This window comes from Anolis sagrei, chromosome 6 (genome assembly GCF_037176765.1).
Source record: "Anolis sagrei isolate rAnoSag1 chromosome 6, rAnoSag1.mat, whole genome shotgun sequence".
Classification (NCBI taxonomy): Eukaryota; Metazoa; Chordata; class Lepidosauria; order Squamata; family Dactyloidae; genus Anolis; species Anolis sagrei.
The window spans coordinates 30,138,483-30,156,737 of NC_090026.1; the positions used below are offsets into that span (position 1 = coordinate 30,138,483).

The 18,255-nt window shown below is 40.4% G+C and overlaps 1 protein-coding gene across 1 annotated transcript in view; it reads left to right on the top strand.

Annotated features, from left to right (window-relative positions):
* Positions 1-16,211, top strand: part of MPP3 (MAGUK p55 scaffold protein 3) — a 97,387-nt gene extending 81,176 nt beyond the window's left edge. The window contains exons 16-19 of the mRNA XM_067469994.1: positions 7,224-7,317; positions 8,560-8,668; positions 10,930-11,052; positions 12,354-16,211. Coding sequence (XP_067326095.1) covers positions 7,224-7,317; positions 8,560-8,668; positions 10,930-11,052; positions 12,354-12,533 — 506 coding nt within the window. The 3' untranslated portion in view covers positions 12,534-16,211. The remainder of the gene's footprint in view (positions 1-7,223; positions 7,318-8,559; positions 8,669-10,929; positions 11,053-12,353) is intronic.
* Positions 16,212-18,255: the final 2,044 nt, after the last annotated feature.

An 18,255-nucleotide genomic window follows, 5' to 3' on the forward strand; every position in this document is an offset into this window, starting at 1 on the left:
AATCGCACTTAGTGAGAAGAGGCAAGATTTTCACAGGGTAGAATTTAGGCTTTAAAGATGAGCATGTATGTGGAGGACGGGCAAATGCTCCCTCTGTTTATGTGTGCATGCATGTGTGTATAGATTGCACCATTTGCATCAAAAATCTGCTCCATGGAATGAAATGCTCCATTTCTGGGCCCTTCCACACAGCCATATAACCCAGAATATCAAGGCAGAAAATTCCACAATATCTGCTTTGAACTGGGTTATCTGAGTCCACACTGCCATATATTCCAGCTGTGTGGAAGAGGCCCCAGAAAAGCTAATTATTGGGAGCGAGTGATGACTGGTAGAATATCTGAGTCTGTTGTGCAACAATTGGTGGGGAATTAGCATGTAGCCTGTCAAGATTATGAGTTAGTTAATGGGGCTCATGAGTCTCGGTGTGAATAGAATTAATACAGTTTGGCACCATGGCCCAATGCTTTGGAATCATGGGAGTTGTAGTTTTGAAAGTCTTTCTCTGCCAAAGAGTTCTGGTGCCTCACCAAACTACAAATCCTAGGAGTCCATAGCACTGAGCCATGACAGTCAAAGTGGTGTTGAACTGCATTAATTCTATAGTGTAGATGCATCCTGGGTAATTGGGAGAGGTAAATCAGGGTCAAAGATAGTGAAGAGTTAGAGATAGAGTTGGAGTTACTTTGGGTATGAGTGACTATGAGAGTGAAATATATGTCAGTCTGGAATTGTATGTATTAAATAACTTATTCTTCTTAATAAACAATTTTTGGTAGTCACTGCGCTTGCCTCCAAGAACACTACATATTGAAAGCTTGCATTCAGGCACCTGTTAATAAAACGTGGTGGTTCTGGTGGGGAGAGAAGATGAATAAAGTCCTGCTACAACCCATAAGGGTATCTAAAAAATACTCATATTTGATATCATAGGTCCTATCTGCACTGCCATATAATGCAATATGAAACTGCATTGTATGGTCAATGTAGACCAGGGGTCCTCAAACTAAGGCCCGGGGGCCGGATACAGCACTCCAAGGTCATTTACCCGGCCCTTGCTCAGGGTCAACCTAAGACTGAAATGACTTGAAAGCACACAACAACAACAACAATCCTCTTATCAGCAAAAAGCAGGCCCACACTTCCCGTTGAAATACTAATAAGTTTATATTTGTTAAAATTGCTCTTCATTTTAATTATTATATTGTTTTTAAGTGTTTATTTTGCACTACAAATAAGATATGTGCAGTGTGCATAGGAATTCATTCATGTTTTTTTTTTCAAATTATAATCCATCCCTTCAACAGTTTGAGGGATTGTGACCTGGCCCTCTGTTTAAAAAGTTTGAGAACCCCTGATGTAGACTCATATAATGTAGTTTAATTGTACTGAACTGCATTATATGGCAGTGTAGATGGGGCCATAGTGAAAGGACAGCAAGTGATATTCACATTACTGAGTGAAGGGTGCTAAATAGTGCTTGTGCATTCAGGGGTACTTGTGCATTCAGGATAAACCTTGACCTGTTTTGTGTCCTGATTTTTTGGGAGCCTTCCAAAATCAGGAGGGCCGATATCTGTTTTTGCTCTGGGGTACCAAGAGATTAGGTTTCTATTGGCCCATTATGGGGGGGGGGGGTAGGCTTCTCAGGCTCTCCTCTCATTTTAGGCATTTAAACTATTTTACTCTAGAGGAGAGGCACTCAGCTGCAGGTAGACACGTGGTTTAAGGAGGCTTCTTGCCTGTTTTTACTCTAGAGAAGAGGCTCTTGGCTGCAGGCAGGTGCATGTGCTTTCTCTCCTGGGCCTGCATGCCACACACGCACTCTTTCCAAGGCAAGGAGGCAAATTCTGTTTCTTAGTCTAAAAGAGGTGCTTGGTTGCAGACAGATGCGCGTGCTTTCTGTGTTTGCACTCCAACACACACTCTTTCCAAGGTAGGGAGGAAAGTTCTGACTTTTTTTACTTTAGAGGAGGTGCTTGGGTGCAGGCAGACATGCACACTTTCTGGGCCTGCATGCCACGCACACACTCTTTCCGAGGCAAGAAGGCAAGTTCTGACTTTCTTACTCTAGAGGAAGTGTTTGGCTGCAGGAAGACAGACGCACGTGCTTTCTGGGCCTACACACATTCTTTCTAAGGTAAGGAGGCAAATTCAGACTCAGCTGCAGGCAGGCGCACATGCTTTCTGGGCCTGCATGCCACATATGCACACTTTTCAAGTCAAGGAGGCAAGTTCTGACTTTCTTACTCTAGAGGAGGCACTCAGCTGCAGGTACGCTTTCTGGGCCTGCATGCCACACACACACTTTTTCCAAGGCAAGGAGGCAAATTCTGATTCCTTACTCTAGAGAAGGTACTCAGCTGCAGCCAGGCATGCACGCTTTCTGGGCCTGCACACCACACTCTCTCTCTTTCTAAGGCAAGGAGGCATGGACATCCCTAAGGACATCAGGAAGGCCCCAACCTTGGAAGTCTTCAGGAGGAGCTTGAAGACGTGGTTGTTCCAGTGTACCTTCCCAGAATAATGATTCCATAGCACTTTGTCCCTCCAAAGCACTTTACATTTTTAGGTCTGCTCGTATGTCTTTCCACAAACGCCACTATCACCTTTTCGTCCATGCTTCAGCACTATTTCCAATTTTAATTTTACATTTGGCCTTCCCACAGTTTTAATTGTATGTTGTCTTATTGAAAATGTTATATGTTTATTGTCTGTTTTTATTTTAATTGCTTGCATTGTTGTGATTATTGCTTGTATTGTTGTGTTTGGGCTTGGCCTCATGTAAGCCGCACCGAGTTCCATGGGGAGATGGTAGTGGGGTACAAATAAATTATTATTATTATTATTATTATTATTATTATTATTATTATTATTATGGAGCACCACGTGCTCCTGAAAAGCAAGCAAGGAGTCAGGATCAGCTCCTGTTTGGTTTTGTGTCGAGCTGATTTTCATACCAGGGGAGGCCTTTTCGTTACATGCTCCCGAAAGTAACAAAAGTAATGAAAGAATGGATGTACCATAGGAAACAACTCATTCTAGTTTGCAGTGGGTGGGATTAGTGGCAACACTGACAGCCACCCAAAGAGCAGTTTTGGCAAATGAAATGTTATTTTGGTGAATGGGCTGAGAAAAGGTATAAAAAAGCCCAGGACAGCTCACACACACAAATGAATCGATGGCTTTCAATGACTTTGGGACTGTGGCAGAGGAGAAGGTATGCCTCTCCACAACTCTGTGTCCTCTGGGCTGAATTCCAATGGAAATGTCACTAATCTGCCAACTCCCTCCCTTTGGGCAAGAGAAAGCCAATTTTTCAGGCTGATCTCTTCCCCTCCCTTCTGCTTTGGACATTTATTTCTTCACTTTGTCTGTCTTCTTCTGGTACTTTTCACCTTCATTGCAGTTTTCTAAGCAATGTTCTTGTCAATTTAAGGAGCGGCCCCAGAGGTTCAGCTGAGCTTGTGAGATGGAGGCAATGCAGTTGATGCTCAGCTGAACTCCTCTTTCTACCTCATTTGCAAGTTAATTAAGATAGCAAAGGTTGAGTAAAAACAACAGAACTTACAAGCCAGATAGCGGGTAGCATCTTAAATGTGATTTCCACCCACCCTCAATTTTTAAACCTGTGGAGTAGTACAGAGCTGCATTGCGCCCTCAGAAGACCTTGGAGAGTTCACCCCTGTGCCCACTCCTGCTAAATTAACACACAAACACAAGCAATCCTCTACATTTAAAAAGAACCCACAACAGAGGAATTTTCTCTGGATACAGCCCGTTTACTTGAACTTTGGCTTTTCACTTTTGTTTCTGCCTCATCCATCCTTCCATAGTCCTGTGGAAATCTGTGCTGGAGACTGGGAGAATATTACATACAGGATGGGAAGACAGCAGAGGAAACTACAGGAGGAGGGGAAGGAGGGAATTAGTGGAAATCCCTTGTTTTATGAGATGTGAAACAACTTAGGATTCAATTTATTATGATCCTTTTTCCAAGCTTCATTAATTTACCTCAAATTTGACTATACAGTAACAAGAGAATGATTTTTTAAAATTCTTCTCCATACTTGGACTTGACATTGCTATTAAGCACATCTGGAGCCTTCAGACTAGGTTTCCCTGAATCCTCCAGTCAGCCAACATGATCTCCAGCAAGATGATGATGATGATGATGATATTATTCCCTATCTCCTTGAGGGGACTCAGAGCAGATTACAGAACACATATACAGCAGACATTCAATGCCATTATACAATTAACATAGACAGACAGTACATAAACAGAGGTAATGGCTTCCCATCTTTTTCCATCTCCAGCATCTGGAGGCTGTGCTTGACTCCAGCCACTGGGAGGTGCTGTTGCTCCATCTTCCACGCCGAGGAGCTTTTCATTGTCTCTAGACACCCTCCCAAACAAATCACCAGCATGTCTGCATGGGTGCCTTTTATTATTTCCCTGCCAAAGCAGTACCTATTTATCTACTCACATTGCTGTTTTCAAACTGCTAGGTAAGCAGGAGCTGAGCTGATGGCAAGTGCTCACCCCAACCTGGGCTTGAACTGTTGATCTTTCAAGCGGCAAGATTTTCTGAAGCTTGCAGTTTAACCTGTTGTGCTAAGTCCGGCCCAGTCCGGCATGATAACAATGATAATGATTACCATCATTGTTATCTGGTATAGATTTTCTGAATTAGAGTATTTCCACTGTTTCTTCTCTCACATTTATATTCTGATCAGAATCCTCTATGGGTGTTACGAATGCATAACCTAGAGTCAGAGATGGCCCTAGGTAATTTTCAACGGTAAGCAAACAGTATTTTGGCGCTCTCTCCCCCCCCCCCCCCCAAACCAATCACTGATATATATTTTCTGTTCGTCGTGGGAGTTCCATATGTCCATATTTGGTTCAGTTCCATCATTGGTGGAGTTCAGAATGCTCTTTGATTGTAGGTGAACTATACATCCCAGTAACTACAACTCGTATATGTCAGGGTCTATTTCCCCCCAAGAGCACCTCAAGAGCGCCCCTGGGCAAAATCATCTATACTGCAAATGTTTACTTTGCGTAATGGGTTGAGCTGCCCCTGCCTAGAGTCATGTACTTCTGACTGATGTATATTCAGGACCTATGTAGAAATAGTGAAAGTTTCCCAACCATCATTTGTCAGGCAGCAGTCATTGCGATTAATGAGGATCTGTTTCCTTGTCAATCAGGAAGCAGCTGACTGAGGATGAATTGCAACAAGAACTTTCTTTCTGCCTGTTGCACTGGAGATCATTCATAGAAGTATATTGAAAAGGCAATTAACTGCTTTCAGAGTAAGAGGAGAACAGATTCTTGTTAAGTGCAATGACGGCTGCCCAGCAAATGTGGATTAGGGGAGAATTAAACCTGAATTCCATGCATAGTACTAAAAATATGGCGATTAAGCATAAGCAAACCACATACAGGATTCTGACTCACATTTCTTTGTTTTACCAAAGGAAAATAGGGCTTCTCTCACCCTTTTTGCCTTTTATCGTTTCCTTCCAACCATGTAATGATTGTAATCAGCTTTAAACTCTTTTCAAGTATTTCAGGCTATTAATTATTACATTATTATTATTATTATTAGCTTTCTTACTTTATATTATTATTATTCCATCTCTACAGTACAATTAGCATAAGTCCAGCATAGGCTTTCATCCTATTGCAAAATCCACTTATTTCAAATGGCATTTACTTTTGTTTAATGAATTGTTCTTTTTGTGCCTTAGGAGAAAAATTAATCCATCCTGTCCAAATCATGAATGTTTGTTTTATACTTTGACTAAAACGTTTATAGCAATCCAATCATCGTGATTAAATTCTCTATTATACAGCTTCTCAATAATCTCCAAGCACCTGGAAGGGTTATGACCCTTTTGAATATTCCCTTCAACTTTCCTTTAACTTCTCTTATTCTTGTGACGTTCACCCTTTTGAAACTAAATATAACTATAATCGGCTTTCGAAGCAACCAATTTAGTCTTCCCTCCTTTCTCTTGACAAGTTTTTAAAAAATCCTCAAGGAAGCTTTTTAAAAACCAACACTTGGGGGCAGAGGCAAAATCGATTTTCCTTGGATTTTGCTATCCTTGTTACTGCTAATTTTCAGTGTATTGTTTTTACTTTATTCAAAAGTTTTCCACATGTACACTCAGGCTATTTATTTTGTATCAAAAGCATTTCATAAATTAGTATAAAACTGATAAAAATAGAAGGAGCGCAGGCGGCTAAATATCTTTTGACCAAAAACAGGCAACAGCAATGGCATTGTCTGTGGCCTTCAACAATTCTTCCTCTGTACATGAGGCAGGGCATAGTGGACAAGCATACAGATGCAGAGTTGTCTGTTCTGCTCCACACAATTCAACATCTACTATCTGGGGTATTTACCTTCTTTTGTGTTCTTGACAAGCTAGAATGTGTCCAGAGGAGGGCGACTAAAATGATCAATGGTCTGAAGAACAAGCCCTATGAGGAGCGGCTGAAAGAGCTGGGCATGTTTAGCCTGAAGAGGAGACGGCTGAGAGGAGACATGATGGCCATGCATAAATATGTGAAGGGAAGTCATAGGGAGGAAGGAGCAAGCTTTTTTTCTGCTGTCCTGGAGACAAGGACGCGGAACAATGGCTTCAAACTACAGGAAAGGAAGGAGAGTCCACCTGAACATTAGGAAGAACTTCCTGACTGTGAAAGCTGTTCAGCAGTGGAACTCTCTGCTCTGGAGTGTGGTGGCTTTTAAACAGAGGATGGATGGCCATCTGTCCATCCAGAGTGTGATAGAGACTCCTTCTTGGGAGGCTTTTAAACAGAGGCTGGATGGTCATCTGTGCTTTGGATGTGATTTTCCTGCTTCTTGGCAGATGGTTGGACTGGATACTCTTCCAACACAATGATTCTATGATTCTCTAGAAGACTGATTGGAGGAAATAACACATTCAAAACATGAGGAACTTTGTGGAGCACTACTTTGCCCGACTTCTGTGAAATTGGAGTAATCTTCCCTGCTTATTCCAATTAGAGTTGAACCCAATGAAGCCAAAGTTCTGGCTTACTCCTTTCTCTTAGCCATACTATAGCTGGCACTAACTACTTCTTTAGGTACTATTTGAGTAAACGCTCCTTTGCAAAACAGGTGATTTCACTCCATTTGAAAACATTGATGTTATGTAATTGTGGTTTCTTCTTTTTTACAGATACGACAAGGACCAAGAAGAGTCATGAAAAGGAGGGTGTGGAGTACAACTTTGTGTCAAAACAATCCTTTGAAACTGATGTGCAGCATAACAAGTAGGCATTGGTGATAAAACAATAGTACTGGGGAGAAACTGGAATTTTAGCTCTTCTGGTAACTACTCTGGAGCCTGTTCTATAGTTTGGGCATTGTTTGCTGCCAGTAATGTCTGGTGTGGTTTGAGTGTAGGACTATGAATCTGGAGACCTGGCTTTGATTCCCCACTTAATCATTAAAACCTAGTGGTACCTATTGATCTACAGTGTTCCCTCACTTATCACGGGTGTTACATTCCAGGATCACCCGCAATAAGTGAAAATCCATGAAGTAGGGATGCTATATATGTACTGCCTCAGCACATGCGAGGCATAGGACCACCCCCTCCTAAGAGTGGCTCTGCCCACTCCTCTCTCCCTCCCCCCCCTCTCTCTCACTCAATCCCTTCACCTTCTCTTTCTTCTCCTCTTTCCCCCTCCCTCCCTCTCCCCTCCCCTTGTTGGAGCTGCCCTTCTCCCTCCCTCCCTGCTTCCCCACTGGACTGGGGTTCTCACCCTCTCCGTGCCCCTTGCCGGAACTATTTCGGTTAGGCTCCAGGAAAGATGGGGCTCTTTGCCAGCTACACACACACCTCCCTCGCAGCCCGCCACCTCTTCCAGCCAGGGTGATGCTTCCGGCTTCCGGGAAGCACATAAACATCACTTCCCGTGCATCTGTGTCACAGCCAAGGGGTTCCTGGCTTGCCCCCTCCCCAGGACAGCACAAGAGATGTTCTTCTGTCCTGTGCAACTCAAATCTGTGGCAGCATCTACGCTGGAGAAACAGCGCACTTTGATATTGGGAATACAGTGTTCCCTCGCTACTTGTACATTTTAAATTCATATTTTTTGAAAAACCACAAAACAGCGAGTCTGCAAAAAGTGAACCACGAAGTAGCGAGGGAACACTGTATTCACTTTTGCATGTTTTCAAACTGCTAGGTTGGCAGAAGCTGGCGCTAACAGCGGCTCACCCCGCTCACCGGATTCGAACCATTGACCTTTCGGTCAGCAAGTTCAGCAGCTTAGTGGTTTAACCCTGCACCAGTGGGGGCTATCACAGTCTATATGAATATTATTTTCTGGCAGAATGGAGGTTATACATTTATCAACTGATTTCTTTAAATCCTGTTTTCTTTATGCAACTTTTATTAAACTAGGCACATTTAGCTAGCACATTTAAGCATTTAGGCATTTTCCCACCATTGTTTGTTTTGAAATGAGTGTTTTTTTTCTTGTGCTTAAATTCTTCCATCTTTTCAGGTTTGTAGAGCATGGGGAATATAAGGAAAATCTCTATGGGACAAGCCTTGAGGCAATACAGACCGTCATGTTCAAAAACAAAATTTGCCTTGTGGATGTTGTGCCTGAGGTATATTTTTTAAATTAAATTGTTTGTTCTTACAGATTTTCTTTTCAGGAGCCCTTCAATTTCAGTATGAACAGGTTTTTGCATTTGAAAATTGACTCACCATTTAATTAATCTACATTCAATATGGACAGGGAAAGGTCCCTTTGAAATACATGGGTGCTTTTGATACAATGGAAATTCCAGTCCCATTGTGGCACAGCTCTGTCACACTCCGTAGGATCCAGAGCAGAACAGCAGCTGGGACAAAAGGTTAAACCTGCCTGGCCTTCATATTAGAATCCCAAACGAGAATAAGTCTACTGAGCTGATAGACTGTAGAGTGCAATCCATCTAAATTCAAGAGGCAAATGCAAAATTCTACAAATTAAATGCAAAAAGGACCTTGGTGTTACTGTCAATCATAAATTGAACATGAGCTTCAGTGTGGTGGCACAGCAAAAAAGGCTATTTTAGCCTCAAACATACATGTTTCTCCATCACTTCATTCAGAAGATTTTTTTTCTGATTCGTTTATGCATGTTCAGCTGTAGAAATCCAACTCTTGAAGGACTGTCACTCTATCCATTGCCACTGACTAAGGGCCCTTCCAGTAAGGCCCTATATCTCAGGATCTGATCCCAGGTTTTCTGTTTATCCCAGATTGTTTGGCAGTATGGACTAATATAATCTAGTTTAAAGCAGAAAACCTGTGATCAGATCCTGGGATATAGAACCAGTTTGGAAGGGCCCTAAAATGGCTATTGGGGCCATGGAAATTACAATCACCAAACATCTGGAGAACCACAAGGTATCTTTTGCACTTCAAATCCAGAGTGACCCTGACAGATTCGGTAATCCAAAAAGTGATTTTTCTAAACTCTGATTCTTTAGTGGTGGTCTCATCCTTAGATCCACTCTTGGTGATCGCATAAAGGAATCCAGTTGAAGCCAGAAGGGTTCACATTATTTCTGATCTCAATTGATCCACTGTAAACATGACCAAGGATTGCTCAAACTCCATACTTTTGTATCCATGTTAATTTCTCTACTTTCTGTTTGTCTTTAAGAAAAATACTTACTGTTGCATTCTAAAACTTTATCTCACCTGCTGTTTGAGAGATGATCTTTTTACATTTCTGTGCTTGATTTTTGTTTTGTTTTCATATTTGATTTATTACAGGCCTGCATTTTCAAATGAAAATGTTTTGGTACCGTTGGTGTTTTTGTTTAGCTGTGGCTGTATGGATGGACTTTATAACTTTGTCCATTGCTTCAGATGCGGTTGTTGAGAAGAACATCTAATATGACTGAACAATAAATTAATAGTTGTATATTAAAGGAGAAAAATTACTAATAATATTACAGTATGATGTTATAGTACAATATAATATATAATATTAATATTGTGCTATGATAATAATATAATATATTGTATTTACTTTTTACTTGTAAGCCGCTCTGAGTCCCCTTTGGGGTGAGAAGGACGGCATATAAATGTCGCAAATTAATAAATATGCCTGCATTGCTGATCCCACAATATCACCATCTGTATTCCCCATTTATGCTTTTTGTTTTATTCTAATCTAAGGCTGTGTGGAATAATATTAGTCCCAGAGTCACATTAAAATTATGGAACCATAAAGTTGGAAATGACTAAGTTTTGGCAAAATGATGCCATAACCTTTTGGAAAATGTGAATCTTCAAAAACATTTGGGAAATGGGATTTTGGAAAATCACTGATCAAAGGAAAGCCATGACCTTGTTAGAAGTCACAACCTTTTGAAAAGTGATGTCCACCAGCATTCATGCAAGGCAACTAGGTCTCTTAGCTATTAAACTGATGTACCTAGGTATGTATTTGAACTGCCAGGGACAAAGACATGCCAATGCACAAAAACATATATTCATTACCTTTTTGTTAATTTTTTTTTGAAATTCATAAAGCCATGAACTCGGCCTAGCCAGAGGCATTCTATGGCAGTAATAGTCATAGTTCTGCTAAAACAGGCAGAGCTGATAATAGTTTGTCACCTCTAAAAGAAAAGTGGAGAGGAAAGGAAATCCCCATTCACTTGCATTGCCTTGTCCCTCAACTACAAAAAGGGATTTGCACAATGCCTTTCACTCTATTTTACTCACAGAGCTACCCCCCTCCTCAACCTCCCAAATCAGGGGAATATCCAAAACAGAAGAAATGATTCCAGACTTCATTTTGACTGGTTTTCCCTCACTCCATCTTGTCTTGCTGAATAGATATCTCATTTTGTGCTTCTCCATGCAGGCTGTGAAGCACTTGAGGACAGCGGAGTTCAAGCCCTATGTAGTGTTTGTGAAGCCTCTTGTCTCAGAGAAGAAAAAGAATGTGCCGACATCTCTGTCACCAGATGACATATTTGTCCCACTGGTAAGTATTTGGCAGGAAAGTCAGAAGGTGACACACCAGATGTTGTCAGGACTGTAACTCCCATCACCCCCAATCTTTCCTGGAGCAAAGATCAACACAGGAGATCTCTTCAATGGTTAGAGCACTGAAAAGCTGTGTAACTGGTGTTCTGTATAATCTGTAAATTTATCAAAAGTAATAATTTAAAATATTCAGTTTTATTATTTTTATCTCTCTTGGGTAATTCTACGAGGGTTCTCTGGAAAGTAAGGTTACAAGGCACGTAACTCTTGTGGGGAATTTTCATGGGAGAAGTTGATATCACTGCCGTGTAGTGGGAAGCCAGTAGAAGTGAATGAGCAGTGCCAGTCATCAGTAGCTCATCAACTGGCATTGTGATGAAGGTTAGAGATGAGCGTCCTCATTCCGTTTCCCTCCAAGTGCAAAGTTTACTCTGTATGAGGGATATCCAGAAAGTAAGGCTACAGGATTTTTAAAAAAATATATATACAAAAATTGAATATATTTTAATAAAACTTGCATGGATTATAGCATGGGTAATACATTATTTTTTCACATAATCACCATTCAGTTCAATACAAAGTGGAATCCACGACATGTGAGTGTGGAGAAGAGCAAACCTGATGCCCTGCCACATGCACAATGGCGCAATGCAACCTGAGCCCTGCCACATGCACAATGGAGGACCTTCTTGCAACAACACCAGAGGCATTCCAAGTGGCCAGCCACTGGTCAAAGGACATTTAATCAACTACCAAGCTTGCAAACTTTGTGTTTTGTTTGTCTGTCTGTTTGTTGTTTGTTTGTTTGTCAAAAAATGCAATGCAACTGTTTGGTCTGCCCTTGACACGATAAATAAATAAATACATGGGATGAGTTTTTTGATGCCTGTGCCATAGAAGCCTCCCACTGCCTTTTCCAGCCACGTCATCAGTCACAATGGATGGCTGTCCACTTCTGTCTTCATCGTTGGTTTCCCACTACACGGCAGTGATAGCAACTTCTCCTGCAAAAATTCCCCTCAAGAGCTACGTGCCTTGTAAACTTACTTTTCAGCTAACCCTCGTACATTGTTTTTGAACAACACTAAATGTATTCATTGAGCTAATATATATCATTTTTGTCCAGTGAGTTCAAGATAGCATACATATTCTTATTTTCTATTCCTCCCCCCCCCCCTTTATAATGGCTTTGTAAGGTAAGAGGGACTAACTTAAGGTCACCAGTCAATTTCCTGGGACTATAGTCTAGCATTTTGACATATACATGATACAGGCTCTTTCTTTTGTCTTAATTTGTAGGATGAAGAGCAGCAAGAAATGGTAAATTCTGCTGCCTTCATTGAAGAAGAGTACGGGCACCTGATTGACACTATCTTGGTGAAGGAGGATCTCCATAGTGCTTGCACCCAGTTGAAAACTATATTAGAGAAACTAACTACAGAATCCTTTTGGGTACCTGTCTCTTGGGTTAGGTCATAGTTCTCTATGCTGTGCCAAAAATATGTTGTAAATAGAATGGATGGATGACCAAAAGGGAAAAAATCACACTAGCCTAGCTAGTTTCCTCAGATAAGCAGCAAAAAGGAGCCTTCTTCATCTAGGTATATATTCCGATGAAACCTTATTGCTTGAGAGGAACGGACAGACACTGCAACGGAATGGAAAGTTCTAGCAGAATACAATGCAGAGGCATGTGCATCATTGGACAGTAATCTTATTTCAGATTCCAAGTATCTGGATGGATACATTTTGCATGGTTTTGAATGTGCAATTTAGGCCAGACCAAGGTTTCTTCCAAGCAGAAGGTTCCCAGTGCATTCATATGGGAAAGGCTGTGCAGTTATTCTGCCATTTTTCTCTACAATGTATTTTTTTCTGATAAGATAGGAGACAAAAGAAGTGCTGGAAAAGGTGTGAGAGAATTACAAAATATGGGAAAGCATGGACAGTGGTTATTGTTAGTTCCAACTGGAACAGACCCATTGAATCAATTGGATCTACCTGTGTGTTGACTCCATTATTCATATATTGATTTATGACCTAGGAGGAGTAGGATTTGGGCCAGTGTTCTCTGGACCTAGAGGTTAAAGAAATTTCATTTTTTACTATATCCTAAATCCCACATTCTGGGATTAGTGTTACCTCCAAAATATTTCCCAAGATATTTACCTCCAGGGCTCTGGATTTAAGAAAGTGTCACTACAAAATTAAAAGCCTCAGCCAGCATGAGTAATGGGGAGTATGGTACCATGTATCTGGTGAGTGCTGGGTCTGAGAAGGCCTATCTAAATGATGTGCTAAATTAATGTTATTATCACACACATGATCATTGTTATTATCATTATATTTATTTATATCCTGGCCTTTCTGGGACTCAATGCTGCTTGTAAGAGCTAAAGATACAGCTAAAGCATTTGCGACATTGTAAATATCAGCGGCAATTCCAACAGAACAATACAAGCCATGGGTGAGATGTCAGCTATTGTCAAAATGGGAGTTCATCAGGCCAATTCCAACAAGAGTCATGCTGGAGGACCTAGGAAATGCCTAGGGAGGGCATAATTTGTTAGATGGTACTGATTCTATGTACTATATATCATACAAAAGTTAAAATATGATGAAACAATAATATTAACGGTAGTTTGAAAAGCAATGAAAAACAATAATGAAAAACCGTACAGCATACTTAAGACTCTTCCCCTCTGAGCAGCCAACCATCAAAGGCTGGCTGGAACTGAAATCTGCCTCGGAAAGGATAGTAAGGATGGTGCCAGTCCAATTTCTTTTGAAAGGAAGTTCCAAAGTAATGGATCAATCACTGAGAAGGCCCATCTCTGTATTTCCAATAGATGTACTTGTGAGATTGGTGGGTGAGAACAAAGAACCTCTCCAAAAGGTCTGAAGACATAGACAGACTTGTACTGGGCTCATTCGTAAATCATGTTCTCCTACTTGGGATGTTGAAAATATCACCTCCTTTAAATGGCACCAAATTCCCGATCTGGGCTTTGAAGCATTTGTTTTGAGGGGGCCACAGCTGCCAGATGCCTTGAAGCATCCATGTCACACTGGTTTGAGAAGTCCTGAAGATGTCATAAAACAACAACCCATACCTCTTTTTTCCAAGCTCCACACCAAATAGGTAAACAAGGAGGTGCCTGATGCTTCTATGCTCTGCCTGTTTTGCTTGTGCCAGTTTTCAGCAAGGCTTTGAAATGCTCAAAATATGCAGAGTGCAATTACTTACTCCCAATCAATTTCTTCTACTGTTATTTGTTTGAATATGTAAAATATTTGATATAACGGATAGTGAAAAGGAATGGACAAGCAAGCTTCTCTTGAAGTTCAACTGTAAATGTGTCCTATTATCTCACAGAATCATAACTATGGATCTGTTGACAGGAGGGATAATAAATCTTCATGTCTTGCACACCTGTGAAACACAATGCTGATGTCTTGCATACCTATGAAACTGCTAAACAGTCATAAAAGTGGACACTTTTTAATTTTTGTTCTTGTTTTGTTGTATATGAATTTATGTACAACAGTAGGAGAAATATATTGAACTGGGCACAGAGTCCAAAATCTGGAAATGCATAGGTCTAAATCTAATTGTAAATACCAAATGCAGTAAACCTATTGAATCAGTGGGACCTAGGGCCCTTCACATGGCTATATAAACCAGAATATCAGGGCAGATAATCCACAATATCTGCTTTGAACTGGATTATCTAAATCCACACTGCCATATAATCCAGTTCAATGTGGATTTTATACAGCAATGAGGAAGGGGCCCTAAAGAATTCTGGATTAACCAAGTCACCATTGATTCAGTGGAATCAACAGTATTGTGGACTAAAAACTAGATTCAGGCCAGGAATGGGAATTATGTGGTCCTCCAGATGTTATTGAATGGCAAGTCCAGTCAGTCTTAGCCAATGGAGAGACATTTGGTGCATCTTGAAGTCAAAGAGTATATGGGACGCCATATGATTCTCATTCCTGATTTGTGCTGCATCCTTTTTTCCTTAAAAGCAAAACAAGTTTCTAGTACTTGTGCTTAAGGAAATAGTGAAGTTTTTCTTTCTTTCTTGGTCTTCTTGAACAAAGAAAGGTGCACTTGGCTTTTCTAAAGAGTGGGTGGAGGGTGTAACAATCTTTCCACATTTCCAGCTTTTCATATTTAACCTATCCCCAATGGCTACTCTTTGTCCCCTAATTTCACTTCAAAAAGGACCAACAAAGAAGCTTAGAAATAAAATGCTTTATGCAATATAAAACTACACAACCAAACAATTAAATTTGCAGCATGTAGATTTTTGGCACTTACTTTGGGGCCTGTGTGCGCAGGTATTTGTTTTTGGTATGTAACAAGGTGTATTTTGGGATTGGGAAATGTTTGAGCACACTGTGTGTGTTGTTTGTGTTTTCTTCTTTTCTTCTGGAAAATCCATAGTGATTTTATGTTCCAATGTAATGCCTTTGTGTTGTAATTTTCTATAAAATTGAGTCCCATTGATGAAAACCTGAGGACATATCTTCCCAGGATTTGTGCTGTAGATGTATCAGCCAAAGTCTTTATCACAAACCTGTTTTTTAGAAGTGGTATTGTCAATGTATTTCTTGTTTCCTTTTTTGTTTGTTGTTTGACAATTGTACTGGAAGAGCTCAGGTATTTGGGGTGTTTTTCAGGAGAAGGTCCAGAACTTGGGAAAGTGAATATTCATGCACCTCAACTTCCAAACCACAGCCTACTTGGTTTTCACAGACCGGCTTATTGTGGTATTTTGGGGTGTGTAGCCTAAAGCATTTTCAAGTTATGAGAAGATCTGTGGTAAGTAACCAGTATGTGCTGATTTTTGCTCAACCTGGTTAGTCTTCAAAGGAGGATAGGGTGCATTCGAGGCAGAGTGGAAAATAATTTTAATGGTTTACAGATTTTGCAGCTCTTGAGTCCCATTGAGAGACAGAGCACAGCTTGTCTTGGAAATTTGCATGTTTCAGAGGCTCACAGTATGTTTTATATTGCCTGAAATTATGCAGATATTTTAAAAATGCAAATGGCTAAACAAAATGCAGACCATTGAAAAATAAATTCAAACATGCTTTGGTAAATGGGCAAAAAAGTGTGTAAATAAACACATGCATTGAAGAAAATGTGTATGGATTTTCATGCATAAAGGAAACAGTCTCACATCCTGATGTAAACAAAGCATAAGATGGTAAAACAGGGAAAAGTTGGAGAAATGCGAAAAATAACACTATGTAACGAAATTTGAAAAAAATTCTGTTCCTAGTTTGAAAGTGTTATTTCCTGTTTAATTGTGTGGTACTTACTTTGAAAGTAGTTATGTTCCAGAAACTTTGTTTCTGTGGCTGCCACAAACTATGTTGAATTGGTTGAGAGTCAATGAGGAATTCATAAAAAATATAGCAAAATGTGCTGCAGGATTTATTTATTGACTTATTTATTTACAGTATTTATATTCTTCCCTTCTCACCCTGCAGGGGACTCAGGGTGGATTACAATGTACATATACACGTCAAACATTCAATGCCATAGACATACAACATATATAGACAAACACAGAGGCAAATTAACATTCCTGATTTCTGGCTTCATGAGGGTATGCTCGATTCCGGCAACAGGGGGAGCTGTCACTTCACCATCCACTTGTGACACCAAGTCCTTGATGGAGTACTTCCTCATTCTGGAGCTTTTATGGTGTCGTAAAATAGTAAAATTAGCCTCCCTGCATAAAGTGGTACCTAAATTTCCTACTTGACAGATGCAACTGTCTTTCATGCTGCATAGGTCAACAACAAGCTAGACTATTAATGGTTGGGAGTTCACTCCAACCCAGGCAGGCTTTGAACTCATGACCTCTTGGTCAGTAGTGATTTAATGCAGCTGGCTATAACTAGCTGCGCCAAGCCCGGTCCTATAAAAACAAAGGGTTTTTTTTTTCAATTTAATAAACGTTTTCCATGTTTTTATGATAGACTCAATTAGGAAATGACATTTATAACCCAGGAACAAAAATTGTGTTACATGGTGTAATAAATCAAGCTTGAAGCTTCACCATGCTTACCACCCTTCTACCTGTGAATACAGCCTACCTTTTGGCTACTGAGTGTGAATGCCATCAAATGCTAATCGAGGTGGCCAACTGAAACATTCATGCCTAGCTCCAACAGACAAGAGTTCTTTCTCCCACCCTGGACTTTCCACAGATATATAAACCCAATTTCCTAGTTTCCAACAGACCACACAACCTCTGAGGATTCCTGCCATAGATGCAGTCAAAACATCAGGAGAGAATACTTCTAGAACGTGGCCATACAGCTCGAAAAACCTACAACAACCCATTGATTCCAGCCATGAAAGCCTTCAACAATACAAAATTCATTTTGCTCTAATGATCTTGGTTTCCTCACCTTTAATATCATCCTCACCACCTTCCTCCACTCTGTTCCTGGCAGTGAAAAGACACTCTCCTTTTCCACCCACCTTTATCCCATATTTTAGTATGCTCAGCTGCATTCCATATTTAAGTGAGCATATGGCACAGGATTACTTTGTAGTGAGTTGTGGTTCCCTGATGATCTTAATTTAATGCATCTATTTATGATGGAGGAGAGAGGGGGTTGATATGTCAGATACATTACCAAGGCTGAAATAACAGCTGGAAAATGTTCAATTTTTGTGCTTTCCTCCATTTGGGAGGCTCAGGCTCTAGATGAGGAACAGAACAGCAGGTTGCCCAGCTGTTTTCAAGATCCTCATGATCCCTGATTTGATACAGAACTGGTAGGGAGAGATTTAGGTATCTACTATCTCCCAAAGGAAGGTTTTAACAAGCATCAAATTGTTGCAACTGAATCTAATCATTGCTGAAAATAAGCTGCATTCAGAGTATTTAAAAAGTTACTTTAAAAACTAATTAGTAATCTTTGTAATTCCATGCCCCACCCTCAAAGCAACCACTTATTATTATAGTTACGAATTGTAGGATATAATTCTTTTTTCATCCCTCAAAAAGTTAGCTGGATGGAACTGAGACCCCACATTACACTCCTGTTGCCTAGTTGTTGTTTCCCCCCCAAATATATTGACAGTACAACATATCCAGATTTTTTGGGGGAGGGACATATTGGAGTAATCTTGAAAGTGACTGAGGTCCAATGAAGGAACTTCACA